The 18250-nt window shown below is 40.7% G+C and overlaps 1 protein-coding gene across 5 annotated transcripts in view; it reads right to left on the minus strand.

Annotated features, from left to right (window-relative positions):
• Nucleotides 1-18250, minus strand: part of Elmo1 (engulfment and cell motility 1) — a 561359-nt gene that overhangs the window by 336953 nt on the left and 206156 nt on the right. For 4 of the 5 annotated variants that reach the window (XM_048786467.1, XM_048786466.1, XM_048786468.1 and 1 more), the window contains exons 9-14: nucleotides 16573-16724; nucleotides 14158-14236; nucleotides 9862-9906; nucleotides 8779-8829; nucleotides 5419-5541; nucleotides 3462-3593 (exon numbers count right to left, since the gene is read on the minus strand). In XM_048786467.1, coding sequence (XP_048642424.1) covers nucleotides 3462-3593; nucleotides 5419-5541; nucleotides 8779-8829; nucleotides 9862-9906; nucleotides 14158-14236; nucleotides 16573-16724 — 582 coding nt within the window. The remainder of the gene's footprint in view (nucleotides 1-3461; nucleotides 3594-5418; nucleotides 5542-8778; nucleotides 8830-9861; nucleotides 9907-14157; nucleotides 14237-16572; nucleotides 16725-18250) is intronic. The other variant, XM_048786470.1, reaches the window with a different exon arrangement.

The following is an 18250-nucleotide window of genomic DNA, read 5'->3' on the forward strand; positions in this document are numbered from 1 at the left end:
AAAAAAAAAAAAAAAAAAGCAGGTATTTTTCTGTGTCTTGTAGAATCATACAAACATTTAGTCACTTTGGGTTGAGATTTTGGAGTTATTTTATCAGAAAAATCTGTTCCATAGTGACGCTGTGCTGAGAAGGAATGAGAGGCCCATCTGCCTTCTCAAAGGTATTGCGGTTCATTATCCATTAACAAACTGTTGTTTCTGCCTTGTTGGAAAACTCAAAAACATGCCTTTGACTACCATAATGTGAGTTCCCCAAAAGGAAGGAAGGGAAACACCATGGTTAACTATACCCTGGGATCCAGGTGCCATGCTAATCACCAACTGATGGCCTGGCAGGGCCCTCCAGCAACCTTGAAATAGAAAAGTCACTGTCCATCTTCACAGCTGAGGAAACTGATGCCACACAAGTATTTTCCCTCAGAAGTAGGGAAACTTACATTAAAATCTAGAGCCACCCTACCCTGTACCCCCAGGACTCCAAAGACGTCATTTAACACTTCCTGGCTATTGCCTAACTTAGAAGAAATGAAATGAGAAATTCAGTTCATCTTATGGATTAAATTTTTCTTCAAAGAGATTCAAAATATTATTCAAGCCTCAAATTTCTCCTTCAAGTTCAGTGAGGAGTGTAAAGGGAAGACGACATTTCTTTTGGGAACACAGAGATAATTCTGTACAGAGTGCTAACTCCGTCTAGAGTCTGCAGCCAGCTTGCAGTGTTGCAAAATGGCCTCTAGGTGGTGCAATAAGCCCGTGAGTCCCTGGACAGGGGCTCATTTATTTCTGCCGTTATTCAAAAGTGAAAATACCAGCTTGTCAAAGTGGTTGGCTCACTTCCAGCACAGAAATCATTACTCAACAGTCTTTCCAACTTCTAGACTCTCTGATGCAAGACCATGGCCTGGGAGGAGCTCTAGGGGAAGACCTAAAATTGAAAACTAAGAAGAAACCACAGGAAATAAAATAAAATAAATAAAGGAAACCAATAGTCTCTTTTTGTTATTCTCTGTTCAAGGTTTTTTTTTTTTTTTTTTTTTTTTTTTCCTAAAATAACTTTTCAGGTCCTTGAGAAGAGAACTTATCAATTCTGAAGGCCTTAACATCACAATAAATTGACTTTCAGCAGGGGGGAAAAAAATGCTTCATTAAGTACTCATAAAGCAGAGCACTCACCAGACACAGAAAATGAAAACTGAGATAAACCCACAGCAGAAGTGTAGAAGGAATTAGCAATAATGTTAAGACAGATGGAGCTACATTGAGAAAAATTACTCCCATGTTGGCTCATGGAATAGTCTGGAGATTTTATATAAAAACAGAGTCCTGCCCCCCTTTCTATATAACTTTCAGAGGGCCCAGGGTCTGGAATAATTCCAGTTCTACTCACTGCTCATTCCCCAAGCTTAATCTCTCCTCTGTCCCTTTGCACTATGCACTCTGCTACTCAAAACCACCAAGACCTGGGGCAGGGGCACAAGGCTGTCCTGCCTCGAGGTAATTTATGGAAAGAGCTCAGCATCTGCATTTTCCACATAATACAAAATAAATCCAGGCAGTGACAGAAAGATGATGAAATTGCAGCAACACAGGGGTACCAGGCTCTGGGCCAGGATGGGGTAGCAGAATCAATCGGGAGTATGTTTGAAATGCACACACCTTAATCTCATCTTGGGAAGTTTGATATGACTTAAGGGTAAGGCGAGAGGCTGGGGTATTTTGCCAAATCTCTCAAGTGATGTGGATATGTCTTGCACAGCACAGGAAAGTAAAATTAGAAAGAATTGGAAGGGAGGCAGAAGGCAAGTGTTGTCCACCTTCCCTGGGGTATATCTTTGGGAAACTGCTCTTCTTACTCTAAGTAAAAACAGGACCTTGATCATCAACACACATCAGGTATAGGAAATTCTCACCTGGTCCGTCAATCCTGACTCTTTCTGCTGAAAGTTTTAAAATTCAATTCACTAAGAGATCAAATGTTGAATGTCAAGGTCAAAATACAGGATATGATGGTGGAAAAATTCTGTCAGAATACCTTTTTAAAGCAAGTTCCAAAGCTGAATATATTGCCAACAAATATTCTTATTAGAAAAGACAAGTTGAAACTAACATTATAAAAATGGTAACTTAGATTATTTTTCTAAGTTTAAGAGACATTATTGAAGAGGGATTAAAATATATATATATATGGTCAGTGTGACCCACTGCTAGTTAAAGTATAAATTACAGAATGTTAATGGATAGTAATGAGGCAATACCAAAAGTATTAAACATCTCTACCATATATAATTATAGTGCCACAAATTTATACTAATAAATGTGATCATGGATGTGCATAAATATTGGGCTGCAAAAATGATAGAGATTTAATGGAAGTTATTAATAGTTTTCAAACATTGAATCAGTAAAAGAGCTTAGTTAAATCAACTTCAGTACATTCAACTTAAAATAAATAAATAAATCTCTCAATAATGAAAAACACCTATTATCTGATATAGAAGCATTTTTAATTAAAAATTTCGAAGAAAATTCAAAAACATTGTGAATTTTAAAGAAAATTCCTATAGAAGACAAGTCCTCCCAAGTAACATATAAAGTACCAGACTACTTTTGTTAAATTAAATGTAAACATTAACATATGTATACAATACATACATACACATAGTGTACATATTAGTATATATTAACACACGAGTATGTGTACATGTATATATACAGATACAATTTTGTCCAAGAAAGAGTATTAAAAAAGTACCTAGTGATTTCTAATCACTGAAGCAAAAATCTCATTCATGTCCTTTTTTTTATGGAACTTAAAAACCCAAATTTATACCTGCAAAATTTGAGCTTACCTGAAGGCCACCCTGAAACTGATGGTGATAGGGTAAGAACAGACTACAAGTGGATATAACAACAGACTACACTCCAAACAAGTTGTGTTCTAATTTACAAACTAAGAAATAAAATGGAGGAGTCAACCTATTAGCACCTGTGGCAAGATAAACCTTTCAGGAAGATATAAACTGTATGAATCTTATCATGATTAAATTTCAAGAATTTTTCAATTTGATTGTGATACAAAATCCGTGCACGTAAGTAATGCAATCACTGACCCAATGATATGGCCTCTTCCACCATTGCCAGCATACAGCATTTAACTCAAACAGAACCTCAAGCATCTTGTGAAGCAGATTTCAGGGAGATGAGATGCAATCCGGGCTAACTACTCTTGGTTACACTTAATCAGAACTGAATAAACAAAGGCAGTATTAGTCACACTTGTGCAAGTTATTCCATTTCACTGCAGCCAGAGGACTTTCATGTGATCCTGTTTAAACCAGCTAAACATCTGGAAATGTGGAAACTATTCTGTAAAGTACAAGAGGACCACACGCCTGATGCGGCTGAGGTCAGCCACGGGGAGGCTGGAAGGAGAGAGAGCTTACTGAAGACGTCTTACTTACAATGAAGCCAAGTTTTTTATAATCCCGCGTGTACATGGACTTGCGCTTCTCCATGCTGCCGCTGCTGTTGTTAGGCTCAGACTCGGCATCAAAAGCAATTCTTCGAAGTTCAAATATGATGTCTCTTTGAGCCTAAAGGAGTTAGGGAGGGGAGAAAAAGGAGGGAGGGAAAGCTGCTTTCATTGTGTGAAGTGGCACAACTACCTCTTTCCCCAGAGTCTAAATGAATCACTGCATTCAGGCAAAAGAAAAACAGATAAAAGACAACCAATGTTCGAAGTTAGGGCTTTGCTGACTTCTCTTCCTCCTGCCACTCTCCCTGATGGTTAGCCTGGGCCGTATTCCACAATTCTTCTTGCAGCCAACTCATTTGGAGGACTAATATCAGTTGCTCAGGACTGTCCTACATGAGACCCCCAATGTGATGGAAGGGTTGTGACTGGAAAAGATAAAGTTGGGAGAACCTGGGAGCACTGCGCTGTTAGAGAGGCACACAGGTTCAGGGACAGTACTCGGGTTACAAGGGACCCCTACAGAACAATTTTATGGACACTAACATGTCACTAAAACAAATGAGCCAAAAGGAAGAAACAACCCCAGTGTCATCCATGGAGAATGGATAAAACACAGGTCCAATAGACAGACAGTGGTGGCATATTATTCAGTCACAGAAAGGGACAAAATTCTTACACAGGTGACAATGTGGATGAACCCAAGATATTTTTTGCAGAATGAAATAAGACACAAAATGACAAATATTTTCTAATTCCATTTCTACAAGCTTCCTACAGTAGTCAAACTTCTAGAAACAGAAAGTGGCATAGGGTTACCAGGGGCTGAGAGGAGAGGGCAGTTGGGCAGTTATTGTTTAATGGGCACAGAAATTCAGTTCTGCAAGATGGAAAGATTCTGGAGATGAATTGTGGTGATGTTTTCACAGCAATAGGGAATGAGCTTCATGCTAGTGAACCGTACACTTAAAAAATGGATAAGATGATAAATGTTAGGTTAAGTATTTTTACCATAACAAAAAAAAAATTTCATAAAAAAAGAAGAATTTGGAAATGAGGAGCATTGTTCCATTATTAGGATGCACTGCTCTCCATCACTAGAAGTGGTAAGATGACAGTCTCATCTCCCTGGGATGATTACACTTGGCCTTGCCAAAAATGTGCGGCACGGTCGCTGGCCTCTCTTAGCCTCCTCCATCATTCTTAATCGCATGGCCTTGTGCCATGAATGAAGTGTTGCAGCAGCCACACACTCCACACATGCAGCCCACATCTGCAACAGATCAGGCCCTCACGTGCCAATAATGAGTGTTTTCCTCTCCAAAGCTGCAGCACTGCTTAAGTTGAAAATGTGCTACAGAGGGGCAAGCTTCCCAGCTGTTTCCTCTCACTCTACTCTCACACAGTAAAGTTCCCCCAAAAGCTTCTGGATGGAGACAGAATCTTTCATGGAAACAACCAAAGACTTAGCAGGGAGTTAGAGCAAAGAGCCAACTAACAAAACTGCCAGCCCGAAAATCGGGTTTATTTAACACAGGACTAACCACTGGCATTGATCATCGGAGAAAGGAAATTACTTCCAATTTGCAGAATCAGTATCACACAGAACTATCCTTGGCCCTGGTCATCTGGGAACTTGATCCCAAAGTTATCACTATCTAAGGTACGGTGGCCAAGAGCCAAGGTCTGAGGCCATGGACAGCAAGCTCTCCTATCTAAAAGAGGAAGAACATGGATGTGTTCAGGGCCTAATGGAAGAATCCATTTATTTTATTCTCTGATCCCAGGTTCACCTAAGTTTTAAAGTCATGCCACCAAGTTTGAGAGGGTAATAAGTCAATCGTATGATCATCTTAAACTCCTGGTTTCAGGGTAGCTCCAGAGAAGACTTTTAGTGACACCTCCTTCCCCTCATGTGCTCTCACTGCTGCCTGCTGGGCACCCACCTGGTCCTGGGGGTCCATCTTGGTCATCATCCTGTCTTCCAGGAGGTTAAAGGTGAGAACTTGGAGAACATAGAGCTGGTGCGCCATCTCATTGTTAATGGCTCGCTGCGCTCGGATGACATGCTAGAGAGATGATTCACAAATGACACTTTTAAATAACAAAGAATAAGCAAAAATAAATAAATAAATAAAGGTTAACCCTTGTTGTTACCCCAAGTAGAACCTCAACAGTGTTTATTTGGATTCACAAGGGATGGAGAATTACGGAACCACCTCTCACAAGAAAATCAGGGCACACATAATCTCAGAGCTTTCCTTTACATTGTGGGGCCCAGTAAGGTTCCTGATCTTGAGGCCAAAAACCTGGAAAAGACCTACTGTGTGCAGAAGCTCCTGGATGAAGGGGGAAAGGTACTTCAAGAAAAGATGTACCTGAGATGAGTGTCTGGAGGACACCTCTGAGTATGCTGCAAGGGACCAGCGGCACCCACCTATCATGAGAACCTTATGGTCATCTCACCCCAGGATGGCCTCTCCCAGGTTTTACCACTTCTGATAATGGGGGGGGGTAAGTTTTAGAAGCAACACACAACAGCAAAATAGTCATCTGATTGGTAGTGAACTCACTGTGGGAACTCCACAAGCCCCACTTCCATCCTGGTGCAGTCTGCAAATGCTGCTACATTTTTTTTTAACAATTATTAGTTAATAATTAAGTGAAAAGTAAAATGACATTTCTTCATAGAAACAAGACTAAAAGCAGGACAAACATAAAAGGGCTGGCAGGAAGTTGGACGCATGGGGCTTTGCTTCCACCACAGCTCATACAACAGCCAGGTCTAATGTGTATCCTTTTCCGAGAGACCTTGGCTATACTTTGAAAATGCCAAATGACCAGTCACAGTGGCAAAACACTATTCAGATCCATGATTTTGAATGCACTAGACCCAGCCAGGCCCTGCTATCTATAAGAGAGCTTCGTCTCGGCACCCCCTGTTGCTACCAGTAGACTGCTGGAAACTCACTTCCAAGTGACCCTTCAGATAAGGCCAGAGCTCCCCAACATGAAAAAAAAAATTATCGAATAATTAGCCACTTTCTCTAGTCTCATGTACTCCTTTCCCAGAGAGTCATGGTAAAGGCTCTTGGTCACACTCTAGGTTCTCAGAGTGCTGCCTGGCTACCTCCTGACCTGGCACGCACCATGGCTCCACATGGGCTGTGAATATGACATTGAAGCAGCCTGCTAAAAATGGAGGAGAGGGAGAAGAATGAGGGAGAGAAGGACAAGGAGGAGGGAGAGAAGAAGGAGGAGGATGTAATTCAAATGGCTGAACCAGAATTATGGGAGGGGAGAAGCTAGAGGAAGGAAGGTAGGGGTTAGGGTGTTACACTCCATATCCTTCATTCTCCAAAAGAGAATGGTAACTTGTACAACTTTAGTGCCCCAAAAGTATGGGCATCCATTTTATTAAAATCTCCCAGACCTCTGCACTTCAACTTGCTGTCAGAGACTAGAAACCTTGAACTTCCAGCTATGGACATTTCATAAAAGAAGTGACTCTGAAGCCAATTATCTTTAAGACAAGGTGGCTATTGTCATTCCACCCACTCATTTCTCTGAAGATTCCAACCTCAAGTGCCACGCCCGGGAGGTATGAAAAACAAGCTGAGCCCTTCTTCATCCATCATTTCCAACCCTTCATCTCCCACCTGGATCCCTCTCCTTGCGCAAACACCTTCACTGAACTACACCTTACTATTGACTGCAGCTTCCACATTTTTAGGGCCAAGATAAAGAATGGCCTATTATGAATCTTTCTGTACTTTCTACAAAGCCATAATTAGAGTAGAATCTATTAGGCTGTTTTACGAAGACACATATCAGATTTCAGTTTGGGGATGGGGGGCATTTTGCCATCCCTGAAGAACTGGAACTCCTCTTTTTTTTATCAGATGGTGAAATTTACATTTCATTCTTGATAGCCAGGAAGTTTAAAATCAAACTTGATCACCAACTGCAGTCCTTACCATTGGTCTTGAGTTCTAGAATATTTAGTTTCTTTGCCTGAAAAAAGATTTTAATTTTTAAGAAGAGAAAAGGAGGCAGGGAAGGAGAAAGAGAGAGAGAGAGAAAATGTGTGGTGTGTGTGTGTGTGTCTGTGTCTGTGTCTGTGTCGTTGTGTGTCTGTGTGTGCCAAGTATTTCGTAACTGACTCTGGAGAGACTGCCTCTCTGAGGCCTTGCCAATTTCTAGAGATAACAAATTACTTCTTTCATATGCAAATCAGCTGGAGCTCATGCCACCAGCCCTCTGTCCTCATCACCAAGGAACATGTCCCAGACAACTAGAACAGTCCATAAATTTTAAAACCCACTGAATTTATTGAAACTTCCCAATCCTAAACCTGCTTGGCCACTTTCTCTAGCCTCATGTACTCCTTTCCTAGAGAGTCATAGTAAAGGCTCTTGGTCACACTGCCCCTGACTCCTGACCAACCTGGCTTCCCTGTGAGGACCCCTCCTGGTTGTGGTAGGCTCTTCCTTTTGGGAATTATAAGTAGCAAGCTCTTCTTTTCACTGGCAATGACCTCTAGACCTGCTGGCTTCATCATAACTGAGTAATAATAAAACATTGTGGTGTGTGTGTGTGTGTTGTGAATTCTAAGCTTGCTGAACTAGAATCCCATTATCAGAATTTTTTTTTTTTCGTTCTAAGCAGGAAACCTGCTTCTCTCAAGTAGCTGAGAAGGCCTCAGGAAACCTTGCCGTTTGGTTTAGTTATAAACACTCACAGTGCGACTTTAAGGGCTACTTTCTTCCTGAGGTACAAGATCAGTTCTGCACTGCAGTTAGTGAGTGGTTCCCACGTACTTTCCTTCTTTCCTCCTGTAAGGGGGCCAAGAAAATGATGGCCAAAATTTCAAGGCTTCTCTCAGGGCCTGGTATGTTTCCAGACAGCTTCCTCATTTAAAAAAAAAAAAAAAAAAAAAAAAAGTACAAGTGTACGAGTTCATTTTGGTGATTTTTTTTTTTTAAAGCCCCTGATGTCCTTGACTGGAAAGCCAAAAGTCTCAGTGTCTACACTTAACCTGCCACAGGAAGAGGAAGGTCCAGCTCCTCAGGCCCCTTTGCTTCCTAGAGCAGGGTAAGACTCCTCCCGCCAATCACAGGAGGCAATTCCTGTGGGAAAGCCTTACTTACTCCAGTTTCACACACACACACATTCCCCTCCTTTATAGACCCTGCTGCTTCACCACGTTCCTGGTCACAGAGCAACCACAACTGAGGCCAAAAGAGAAATGACAGCGCACCAGGCTGCTCCTCCCAGCAAGGCAGTCACAGCCCCGAGGTACTCACTGTTAGAATGATGGAGCGCAGCTGCTTCTGAGCCAAAATATTCGCCATCTCCTGTAGAAGAAAAGCACACCCACACGAAGGCTTAGGTTAGAGAGACACATTTCAGCAGGGCCAACAATGACTTTATCCTGGGGTGTGCTTCGTAACTGTATATCAGCAGTATTTCTTAGGAACTCCCATTCAAATTATTTTTTTGCATATTCCATTTAGATTATAAAAGCCAGATCCAAAAACAAGGAAGGAAAATCTGGCACCTGTACACTATTTTTTTTTCCTTTAGAAAATTATTCTTTGCAGAAAAAGGTGAGTGCTGAATAAAAATCAAACATTCCAAATGAAAGCAATGGTTCTCCATTAGAAAGGCTCATCACCTTTTATTAGACTGTGTGCTGAAAGCTTCTGCAAGGTAATGCATGCCTACTACAACATTGTCTGATATGAAAGAACCATCGCTTTAAAGAGCTAAGTCTTCTAAAAGCCAGTTCACTTTTATCTGTGCAAGACCAAAGGGGGAGTAGCACATACCCCAGACTGGAAAGCAGGCTCTGCAAGTGAGCCCAGTGGGGTTTTAGCAGATGTCCCATATCTGGGCAGATGTCGAGCTCTGGTGTTCATACTCGGCTTCCACTCTGCTAGGGCTCGTTCCTGCAGGTAGTGCTTTGTGCTCTGGCATTTCCTGACTGGCACAGAGAACTTAGGAGTGGTTTCACAGACAACCTTTATCAATATTGACAAGTAGATACTAATTGGAAAATTAAAAAGTAGAGCATGGCCTTGGCCTTGGTGTACTTTCAAAAAAGTCAAAATACTGCTCATATTCAGGAAGACACTGAGATGCTGGTTTTTGGTGGGGAGTATTTTTGGCGTTGTTACTCTTACTAAGCAGAGAAGAAAAAACTAAGCTACGATTCAGACAAAATAACCATAAATTCTACCAAGGTTGAAATAAATGTGCAGAAAGCTAGGAGAACCAAGAACATGGGGGGAAGGAGCTACGAGGGGACACAGGCAAGGTGGACAGGAGCAGAATGGCAGAGCGGGGCCTACTTATTCAGGCTGACGGAGGGAACGTGGGTGACTTACAGTCAGAGGACAATCAAGGATGTCAACATTGCTCTCTACATCAACCTAACGGCGTCATCGCCACCACAGAAAGGAAAGCAAGCAGGAGAGAAGAAGGGATGGAAATTCAGAGCACTCTGTTAGAGGTTGGCAGCTTCAATGCAAGGCCCCTTCTGACCCACCACACTGAGAAGCCGGTAAATACTGTCAGATGATTCCCAAGGGTGGATGGCATGGGAGACCAAACCCAGGACAAGGTCCTCTCCCCCACTCTTGGAAACTCAGAAACTAGAGCAAGGACACATTCAGAAACAAGCTCAAGGACAACCCAAAATGGAACCTGTCCTCCACACTGCAGAGAAAGCAGCTCTCTCCTCCCTATCTAAACAGAAAGGCCTGGAGATTTGTCTTGTTTTGCTTTGATTTTGTTGTGTTGGACCAGATGACAAACAAAAGGCCCAAAGAATTCTACATCTCTCTTAATTTCTTTTTATGAATTTTAAAAATTTCCTTTACAAAAGTTAAAGTATTGCCCAATAGTCACATGAACCAAAAAAGAAAAAATATTCCTTCTCTATGCCTATTTTGGCCTGTTTATAAAATATTAAAGTTAGAAGGGACAACATATTTCTGATATCTACTAGAGCATTCATTAATTATCTGTTTACAATATTTATCTTCTGCATAACACTATGGGCTTCTCATGGGAACAGAGAATATATTATGCTTTGTATTCCCAGCTCAAGGCACGATGTCTAGCACCGAGCAGACAATAAATGTTTGATAAAAGAACAAATGAATATTTTATGCTCCCCTCCTGTGGAACAGAAGCTTCATCAGAGAGAAAAAAATATATATATGCTTGTCCACATAATGGATATTTTTGTCTAATATTGGGGAGTTGTGTAAACATGAGAATCCATGGGGAATGTTTTAGAGCACTAAAAAGATCTAAAATCATAGATAGACACAAATATGGATCTAGATATACCAACATAGAAAGACGTCCACAAAATATTTTTTTAGTTCTAAAGGCAGATTTTTTCCTTAAATGAAATAATGCACAGAGTATGCCTGCCTTTTATGAAAAAATGATACATGTAGGAGAATATTTGCATAGAGCAAAGCAGGAAGCAGAGCCATGAGCCATGAAGAGTCACAAGGTTCGTGAGGAACTGCAGTGGGTTCTTTTTCTGGGAATGCAATTATGGGAGTCTTTCAAACTTTTTTCAAGTCTGTCTTTTCTGAGTTTTCTATCAAGTCCTTTAAAAGTTTTTGTTTCAAATAATGCTTATCAAAATCACCAATGTCTATAAAAAATTTTGGAAGACATCTCATCGACACATTTGCCATTAAAATAGTAATTTGAGGAATGGCAAATCATTGTAAGGAATTCACTCACCTAATAGCAACCCCTTTTCCTAAAAATCCATTGTGCATGTTCCCATTGTTTGTGCAGAGAAAGGAGAATGTCTTTAGTCCAGGAAGCATGGGAAAGCAGGACTTCCACCCCAAGGACAGCCAACCAGAGCAGATAGGAGGGAGAGGAGCTTTAAATTCACTTTATACAATTTGAAAACTAAAGGAAACCCAGATAATGAAGTCCAGTGAATGTGATTGAACCCAAGTCAGCAAAAGAAGCTAAAATAAATAAAAGTATTAGACTGAAGTAGGTTTTAAACACACAAGCAAACAAAGAGTTCTGTAAGTGCAATACACAAGTTTTTAGACTACATTTTAATCTAATTGGAGCAAGAAAATGGTCCTGGTATCTTCTATTCTTCTGGTAAGTGTTTGTGTGACAAATACAAGGAAATTCTGGGGGTGGCACCTGCTTGATTGGCATTTGATGGGACTCTCTGCAGGTAGAGGCAAGGAGGTTAGGCTTCTAAGTCTGGCTCTTACCAGCTCAGTGACCTGGTCATTTTTTTTTTTTTACTCCTTTTGCATCTCAATTTCCTCATTTGTAAAATAAAAATAATACAGCTTTCTCTTAATATGTAAACTAAATTAAATTAAATGGTAAAATATAACTGAACATCATGCCTAGCACATGGCAGACTATTGATAATACTGTTATTAATGGCAGTGCTTGGCAGATTTTCCTATTTGACCAAAAAAAAATTTTTTTTTGAGAACTTTTAGTTTTTCAGAACATATGCCAATAAAAATGTCATGTCAAAATTAGCCCGGTTAAAACTTTATTTTACTGGCTTATAGTCTCAGCTGTTAATATAATCTTCTGTTTTATAGGCTTCCAGTGACCTTCAGGAAAAAAATAGCAAACTGTTCTTCATTAAGAACTTGCAATCATTTTTAGAGCACTCACAGCTCAGAAATGTTTTAAATTCAAAAATCATAATGCTTCCTTTGTTTTGATGAACAACAGTCTTAAATTCAATGGTTTATAAAGTCAACATCAATTTTCAATGGGCAAGTAAATAACCTGTGGCTATTTTTACTTCAAGGATTGAATTTGTCATATAATACTTTGTAAATTTTTGGTGGATTGTTTTTGTAAATGGTTTGAAGTTATTAGATTACTCTATGTGGTGGTTTATTACATGGTCAGACTGTCTTATCTATCCATACGGCATAATTAAAAAAAAAAACAAAAACAAAAACTTTGTTTCACAGAATCCAAAACTAAAGTTGTTTTGCTATTCCATTATATTTCCATTGGTATCAATATTCCAAAGTCAGTTGCAGATTGATACTGGGTTCCCTATGTGCCCATGGCCATGATAATTCAATTCAGTAAACTAACAGTAGTGTCTGGTGTAGAGGAAGATACAAAAGTAAGCTAGGTATATACGCCTTACTCAGGCTTAGGTCCAATAAAACCACAGTCCTTGGGCAGGCAGGAGCTTTTATTTCCTCTGATCTATCCTCTTCTTCCACATTTGAGAAAGGAAAGCCCTAAGAGTTCAGACCAGAATGTAGTCCTCCCCACCCTACATTCTCTCCTGATCTACATGTGGTTTGGCCAAATGTCCTCTATTGGGTCAGTAGAAGGATTATATTCCCTCAATGACCAGTTGAGAGCTGCCAGACAATTTTCTGGGCTGCCAGGGAGCTACCATGAGCTCAGTACTTAAGCACAAATATCAAAGGAGTAGCCCACCCACGATCCCACCTCAGACCTGCGAAGTCACGCTTACAAGTCCAGCATAGGCTCCCAGAGGCCAGGCACCTCTTCCTGGTTCTATCCAATTCAAATCAAACTCACAGGAAACTATAAAGCAACACCACTCACTGTGCAAAAGTAGCACCCCTCCCCATGCAAATGTAAACCCTGAGGAATGAACAAATAATTCTAAATGGAAAACAAACCAGAACCCCTGGCTTTAGCCCCCAAGGTTTAAAGTCGGTAAAAACAAAAAATAATAATAGTAAAATAAAAAGATTCTAGACACAGCATTTTAGTAGTATGCTGGTTAACTTTCTAATTTCTTCTCAAATAGTTCTTGGACAACCATCATGAAGGTCCCCATCTGGTTTTCTAATGGTTAAAAGATCTCATATTTCCATGAAGGTTTTAAAGGAAGTGAACTGTGACCAGGGAAATATATTATATGCTTTGTTGATAGAAAAAATATGAATTGAGGTATGAGTTAAATTCCAAGACACAGCAAAATCAAAGTTCTACTTCTTTCACATTTCCCTCTGTAATGGCCCTTTCCCTAATGGAAGAGAAGCAAAGAACTACAGAGATAGCAAAGGATAGGCTTCATATGGATACACTTAAGGGGCTCCCTTCTCTTTTTGCACAGAGGAGGGGAAAAGACTGCTAAGTCCTCCCAGTCACAGCCACATGGACAGAAGACATATCACCAAACCCGGCCCCTCTGCCATATGAACAGTTATCTCATCCAAGGACTGTAATCTGCATCTTTTCCCTCCTTTCTTCTCACCTTTCCATCTCCCCCAACCCAGGGCAAGGCAAGACAGCTTATCCAAAATATAGGAACAGCACCTCCTTCACCCCAGTAAGCATCTATCAAACTCACAGGGGTTCCATTGCTGCCGACCCCAACCACAGTGATGCTGTAGTATTCTATGATTTGGGCTTCTACCCTGAATCAGACTTCATGAAATGAGTCCCCTGACCCAACTCCCCGTGTTTTTCATCAGTCAAAGGGCTTGCCCATCCCCACCATAGGCCCAACTGCAGGACAGAGCCGCTCTGGACAGTCACCCGCAGAAAGAGCAGCAGAGCAGCCCAAAGAGTCTAGATGGGAAGGAGAGAATGTTCAGTGCATGAAACATCCCCAGCCCTGGATACAGCAGTCATAAGACTAAGGTGATGCAGCTTACCTGCCTCCTCTCATCAGGGGCCTTCAGGAAAAGTGCATTGATCACAGCAATAGTATAGGTTTGGATTTCCTGGTCTGTTCTGTAATTATATGGAACAACACAGCAAAGTCAGAAGAGGTGATCCCTGAGGCAGATCATAGTGAGGTTCATCATCACATACATGCACCCTCTTCCCAGAAGTTAGAAAGGCAGGGATTAGGAAACTCATTCAGCACTGAGAGTGTATTTCAACCACCACGAGCCTGAAAATAAGGTAGGTACACAACTGCCATTATTAGGCATCTGGTGGAGATCATGCAGAAACACAGGAAGCAGTTGTCTCTCTCCAATCTCTCTTCTATTAGGATTAAAGACATGGGCCCAGGGGTTGGGGATGTACCTCAGCGTTAAAGCACTTTCCTAGCACATGTGAGGTCCCAGATTCAATTTCCACCACCATGAGAGAAAGTGGGGGGAGCATGGACCCAGGGGATATAGTCATAGTCACAACAGTCATTGTGTGTGTGTGTGTGTGTGTGTGTGTGTGATTTTCTGTGTTATGCATGATATAGATCAGAGAGCAGCTATGGATACCTCCACATTCCTGTTCTTTTTTAAAGGAAACTACTTTGTCTCCATAGCTATGATAACACATATTACAAAAATCTATTTCCAAATGGAAACTTTTAATAGCAAGAAGAATAGGTATTGATGTTTATAAATTTGTTTTTCACTGGAAAGAAATCAGGAATTCTAAATGAAGCACAAAATGAAAGCAAGCTGCATGGTGAACAGTAAACAAGAAGGTCATAAGGCAGAAACAAAGGTGGCCCAAAAGCTCCATTTAGGGATCATCTGTCAGGCTGGTCAGGGAGAGACAGAGCTTAGAACACAGCCTGTGGCAGGATGGGATTCAAAGTCCAGTTCTCCACAGGCTGCCTATGTGGTCTTGGACAAGCTCGTGGGTATCCCCAAGGCACAGTTTCCTCATCTGTAAGAACAATATATTTCACAGTGTTGCTGGGAGGAAGATAAAATGAGATAATGTCTATAAAACCCTCAGCACAGTGCTTAGCAAATAATAAACTCTTTTCTTTGGTAAAGTGCATTGTGAATGAGCACATGTGCCCCTGAGAGTCAGAAAGCAAGCTGTGACTATAAATTTAATACATTTCACTTTCAGGGACATGTGAAATGGATCTTATTTCTAGAGAGGTTACATAAAAAAAAAAAAAATCTCCATTCTGGAGAACAAGGTACTATTCACTGAAGTCACAATGCAAGCTTTTTTGACTTAAATTTTAAATTCTGGTCATCCTCCTGTCTCCAAATGAAGGTGGAGGGGGGGAGGGTGTGTTTTGGGAGTTTACATTATAAACACAACAGTTAACATTTTCAGTGTATTGAGAGAACTACTGAATACTCTCTCATACTTCTATCCTGCATCACCAACCCAAATGAGCCAACCAGATTTCCTCTTAAGAATTTGCACATGTGACCTGAAAGACCAGAGGTACTGCCACCAAAAACAGGTCATGCTGGTGCCAGCCAATATGCTACAGGAAACGTCTGCTGCTAAGGTCTCTGCAGAGGCCATAGCTTCTTTCACAAAAGCATTGTTACTTAAGTCATTTCTATATTCTAGTGAGATACTACTGTGTCCCTCCAATAAGCTCCCTCTCCTGTATAAGCTAGCACAATTATTTGTTGCAACTTCAACCCCAAATACTTTACCAAGTAGCATTGTATAATGGAGTCCTTGTTAACATGGTATCATAAGAGGCAAACTTATTAGTCACCTCAGGGTGGACAGAAGGGAAAACAATCCCTAAGGACTGCAGGTTACCAGGACAGCTATCAAACAGCCACATTATAGCTCAAACATCTAGGGAAAAGCACCTTTATTATATTATAAAACACAAAAGAAGAATGTCACTCTTATCACCCTGAATATAACTAAGGAAGAAGCTTGCCACTAAAAATTCCTGGTTGAAAATGCCTAACCTAAAATTTCCAATTAATTATGAAAATTAATTGGAAATAATTCATGATGTAATTCATGATATTACAGAAGATATAATCTTACATAGCTAGGGAAAGACTATTGAGAAGAAAACAAAGGGTCTTACTTTGTCTTATTAAAAGGATAACTATTAATATCCACTAAAATTCACCAAAACTGAGAGTCTCCTAAGGTCCAGACAGTGTCTAGACATGAAACTCATCAGGGATGGAGAGTAGGTAGGAGGTAGTAATTGTGCTGCTTCAATGTGATGGTGGATGATCATGGTACATATTTTGGTTATGGGTCAACTCAATATTCTTTTTTTTTTTCTTGTACAATTAATTGGACCAATATATAAAGTTCCCCATGGCAGGATTGTGGTGGCCTCCCTGAAGTGCACCCCTACTCCCAGGGTGCCTCAGCATGCTTACCCTTGAAGATGAGGAATGAGTTGGCCAATAGTGATCTCCTGTGCCACCTTCTGGTAGAGGTCATGGCTATTGAGCACCATTGACTCCAAGATGGCCAAGGACCGTTGCAGGATTGAGATGTCTATGGCTGACTTGTTCACAAAGCTTGCTATCTGAAAATCCAAGTGGGACAACATTGATTGCTCATGGTAAGCAGTGCAGGGAAATAGATAAGGGAACAGATGAAGCAAATCAGAAACTCGATTAAGGAAACCACACATATAACAAAACAGCAAGAAATCCAATGAGCCAACAATGACTGCTCACGACATCATTCAACAAAATTGAACCTCTCTTTAAGAGATATCTTTGAAGAACTATTCTGTCTGGTCTTCTCAGCATTATTCTCTGAGCTTCAGGTTTCATAGGCAAGCAATTATAGCACATGTATTATAAGGATCCCTGTGTTTCTCTGATGCAGTAATTTCCACAAATGCTAATAGCTACTCCTCCCCCATTCCCAGGCTAGTCCAGATCCATGCCTTTTACGTTCTTATTATGTTCCTGTTATGTTCTTAAGGGACTCTCACAAATCATACTTGTCAACACGATTGAAATGGCAAATTTTCAGTGCCTGGCCACTCTCCTGGCTATTACTAAAAAAAAAAAAACCTTTCCCCCCCTATTCTTTCAATTTCTTATGGTTAAAATAAATTCTTCTCAATTCTCCCAAATGTAGCAATCAGGAAATCATTTAAATTAGCAGTGCTAAAAGTTAAAATACTAGTTTAAGCTCTAAAATATATTCCCTAAAGAATTAATCACTAAAGCCTCAATATAATAAATCACAATATAAGAGGGAAATAAAATAGGGGTTAGAATAATGGATCACAGCAATCCAAACACATGGGCACCATAAAGGCTTTATTTTAGAGACCTCATTAAAAGTTATTGCAGCCTGTTGACAACTCATACTAAAAGGCCATTATTATATCAGCATAATGACTGCTTTCTTAAAAGCTGAATAACGTGGTCCCATGACCAGTAAGCACTCACTGCTTCCCTCTGTCAACACCAATTTCTCTCTTTCTGCTGTCCCGCCCACTCTGGTCCTCATCCCCTCTCTATCCCTGTACTCCATAGAATGTGAATGTCCCATGACAATTCCCAGTTGTCCTCCCAACTGTCTCCAGTCCACAGACTCCCATGGAAAGTAGTGGTGGGAGGGGAAGATAAGGACCTCCGCCTGCTCTGGATGCATCTGGACCTTTGGGGTGGGAAATAGTGAAGGGAAGAAGTACAGGGATATTAGAGTTTTACATTCCAAAAAGCTATTGTTTTATAAAAACCAACTATGGGAAGAGCATGAGAACTTAAGACCCTCAACAGACTGTTTTAGTTCCTCTCATGCCTAATAAACTCCCCAATGTGTTTACTGTCCCTGGTAAACATCTGCACTAAACCTCACATCTGCTCCAATCTAACAAACCCACCACATGAAGGCCACCTTTGGCCATTGTTCTCTGACAAAAAATAATCCAATTGCTCTCACCCTGCATTCACAGTTCTATACTTAACTTAGGCCCCTTCTAAGTAGAGTATGAACTCCTTGACTTCTCCACCTCCAACCCCCTCACTTTTTAATGTCCCAGTATGATTGGAAAGCAAAGAACTCATAAAGACATTTGCTGGCAATAGT

The sequence above is a fragment of the Marmota marmota genome, unplaced genomic scaffold, assembly GCF_001458135.2.
Source record: "Marmota marmota marmota unplaced genomic scaffold, marMar, whole genome shotgun sequence".
Taxonomy (NCBI): domain Eukaryota; kingdom Metazoa; phylum Chordata; class Mammalia; order Rodentia; family Sciuridae; genus Marmota; species Marmota marmota.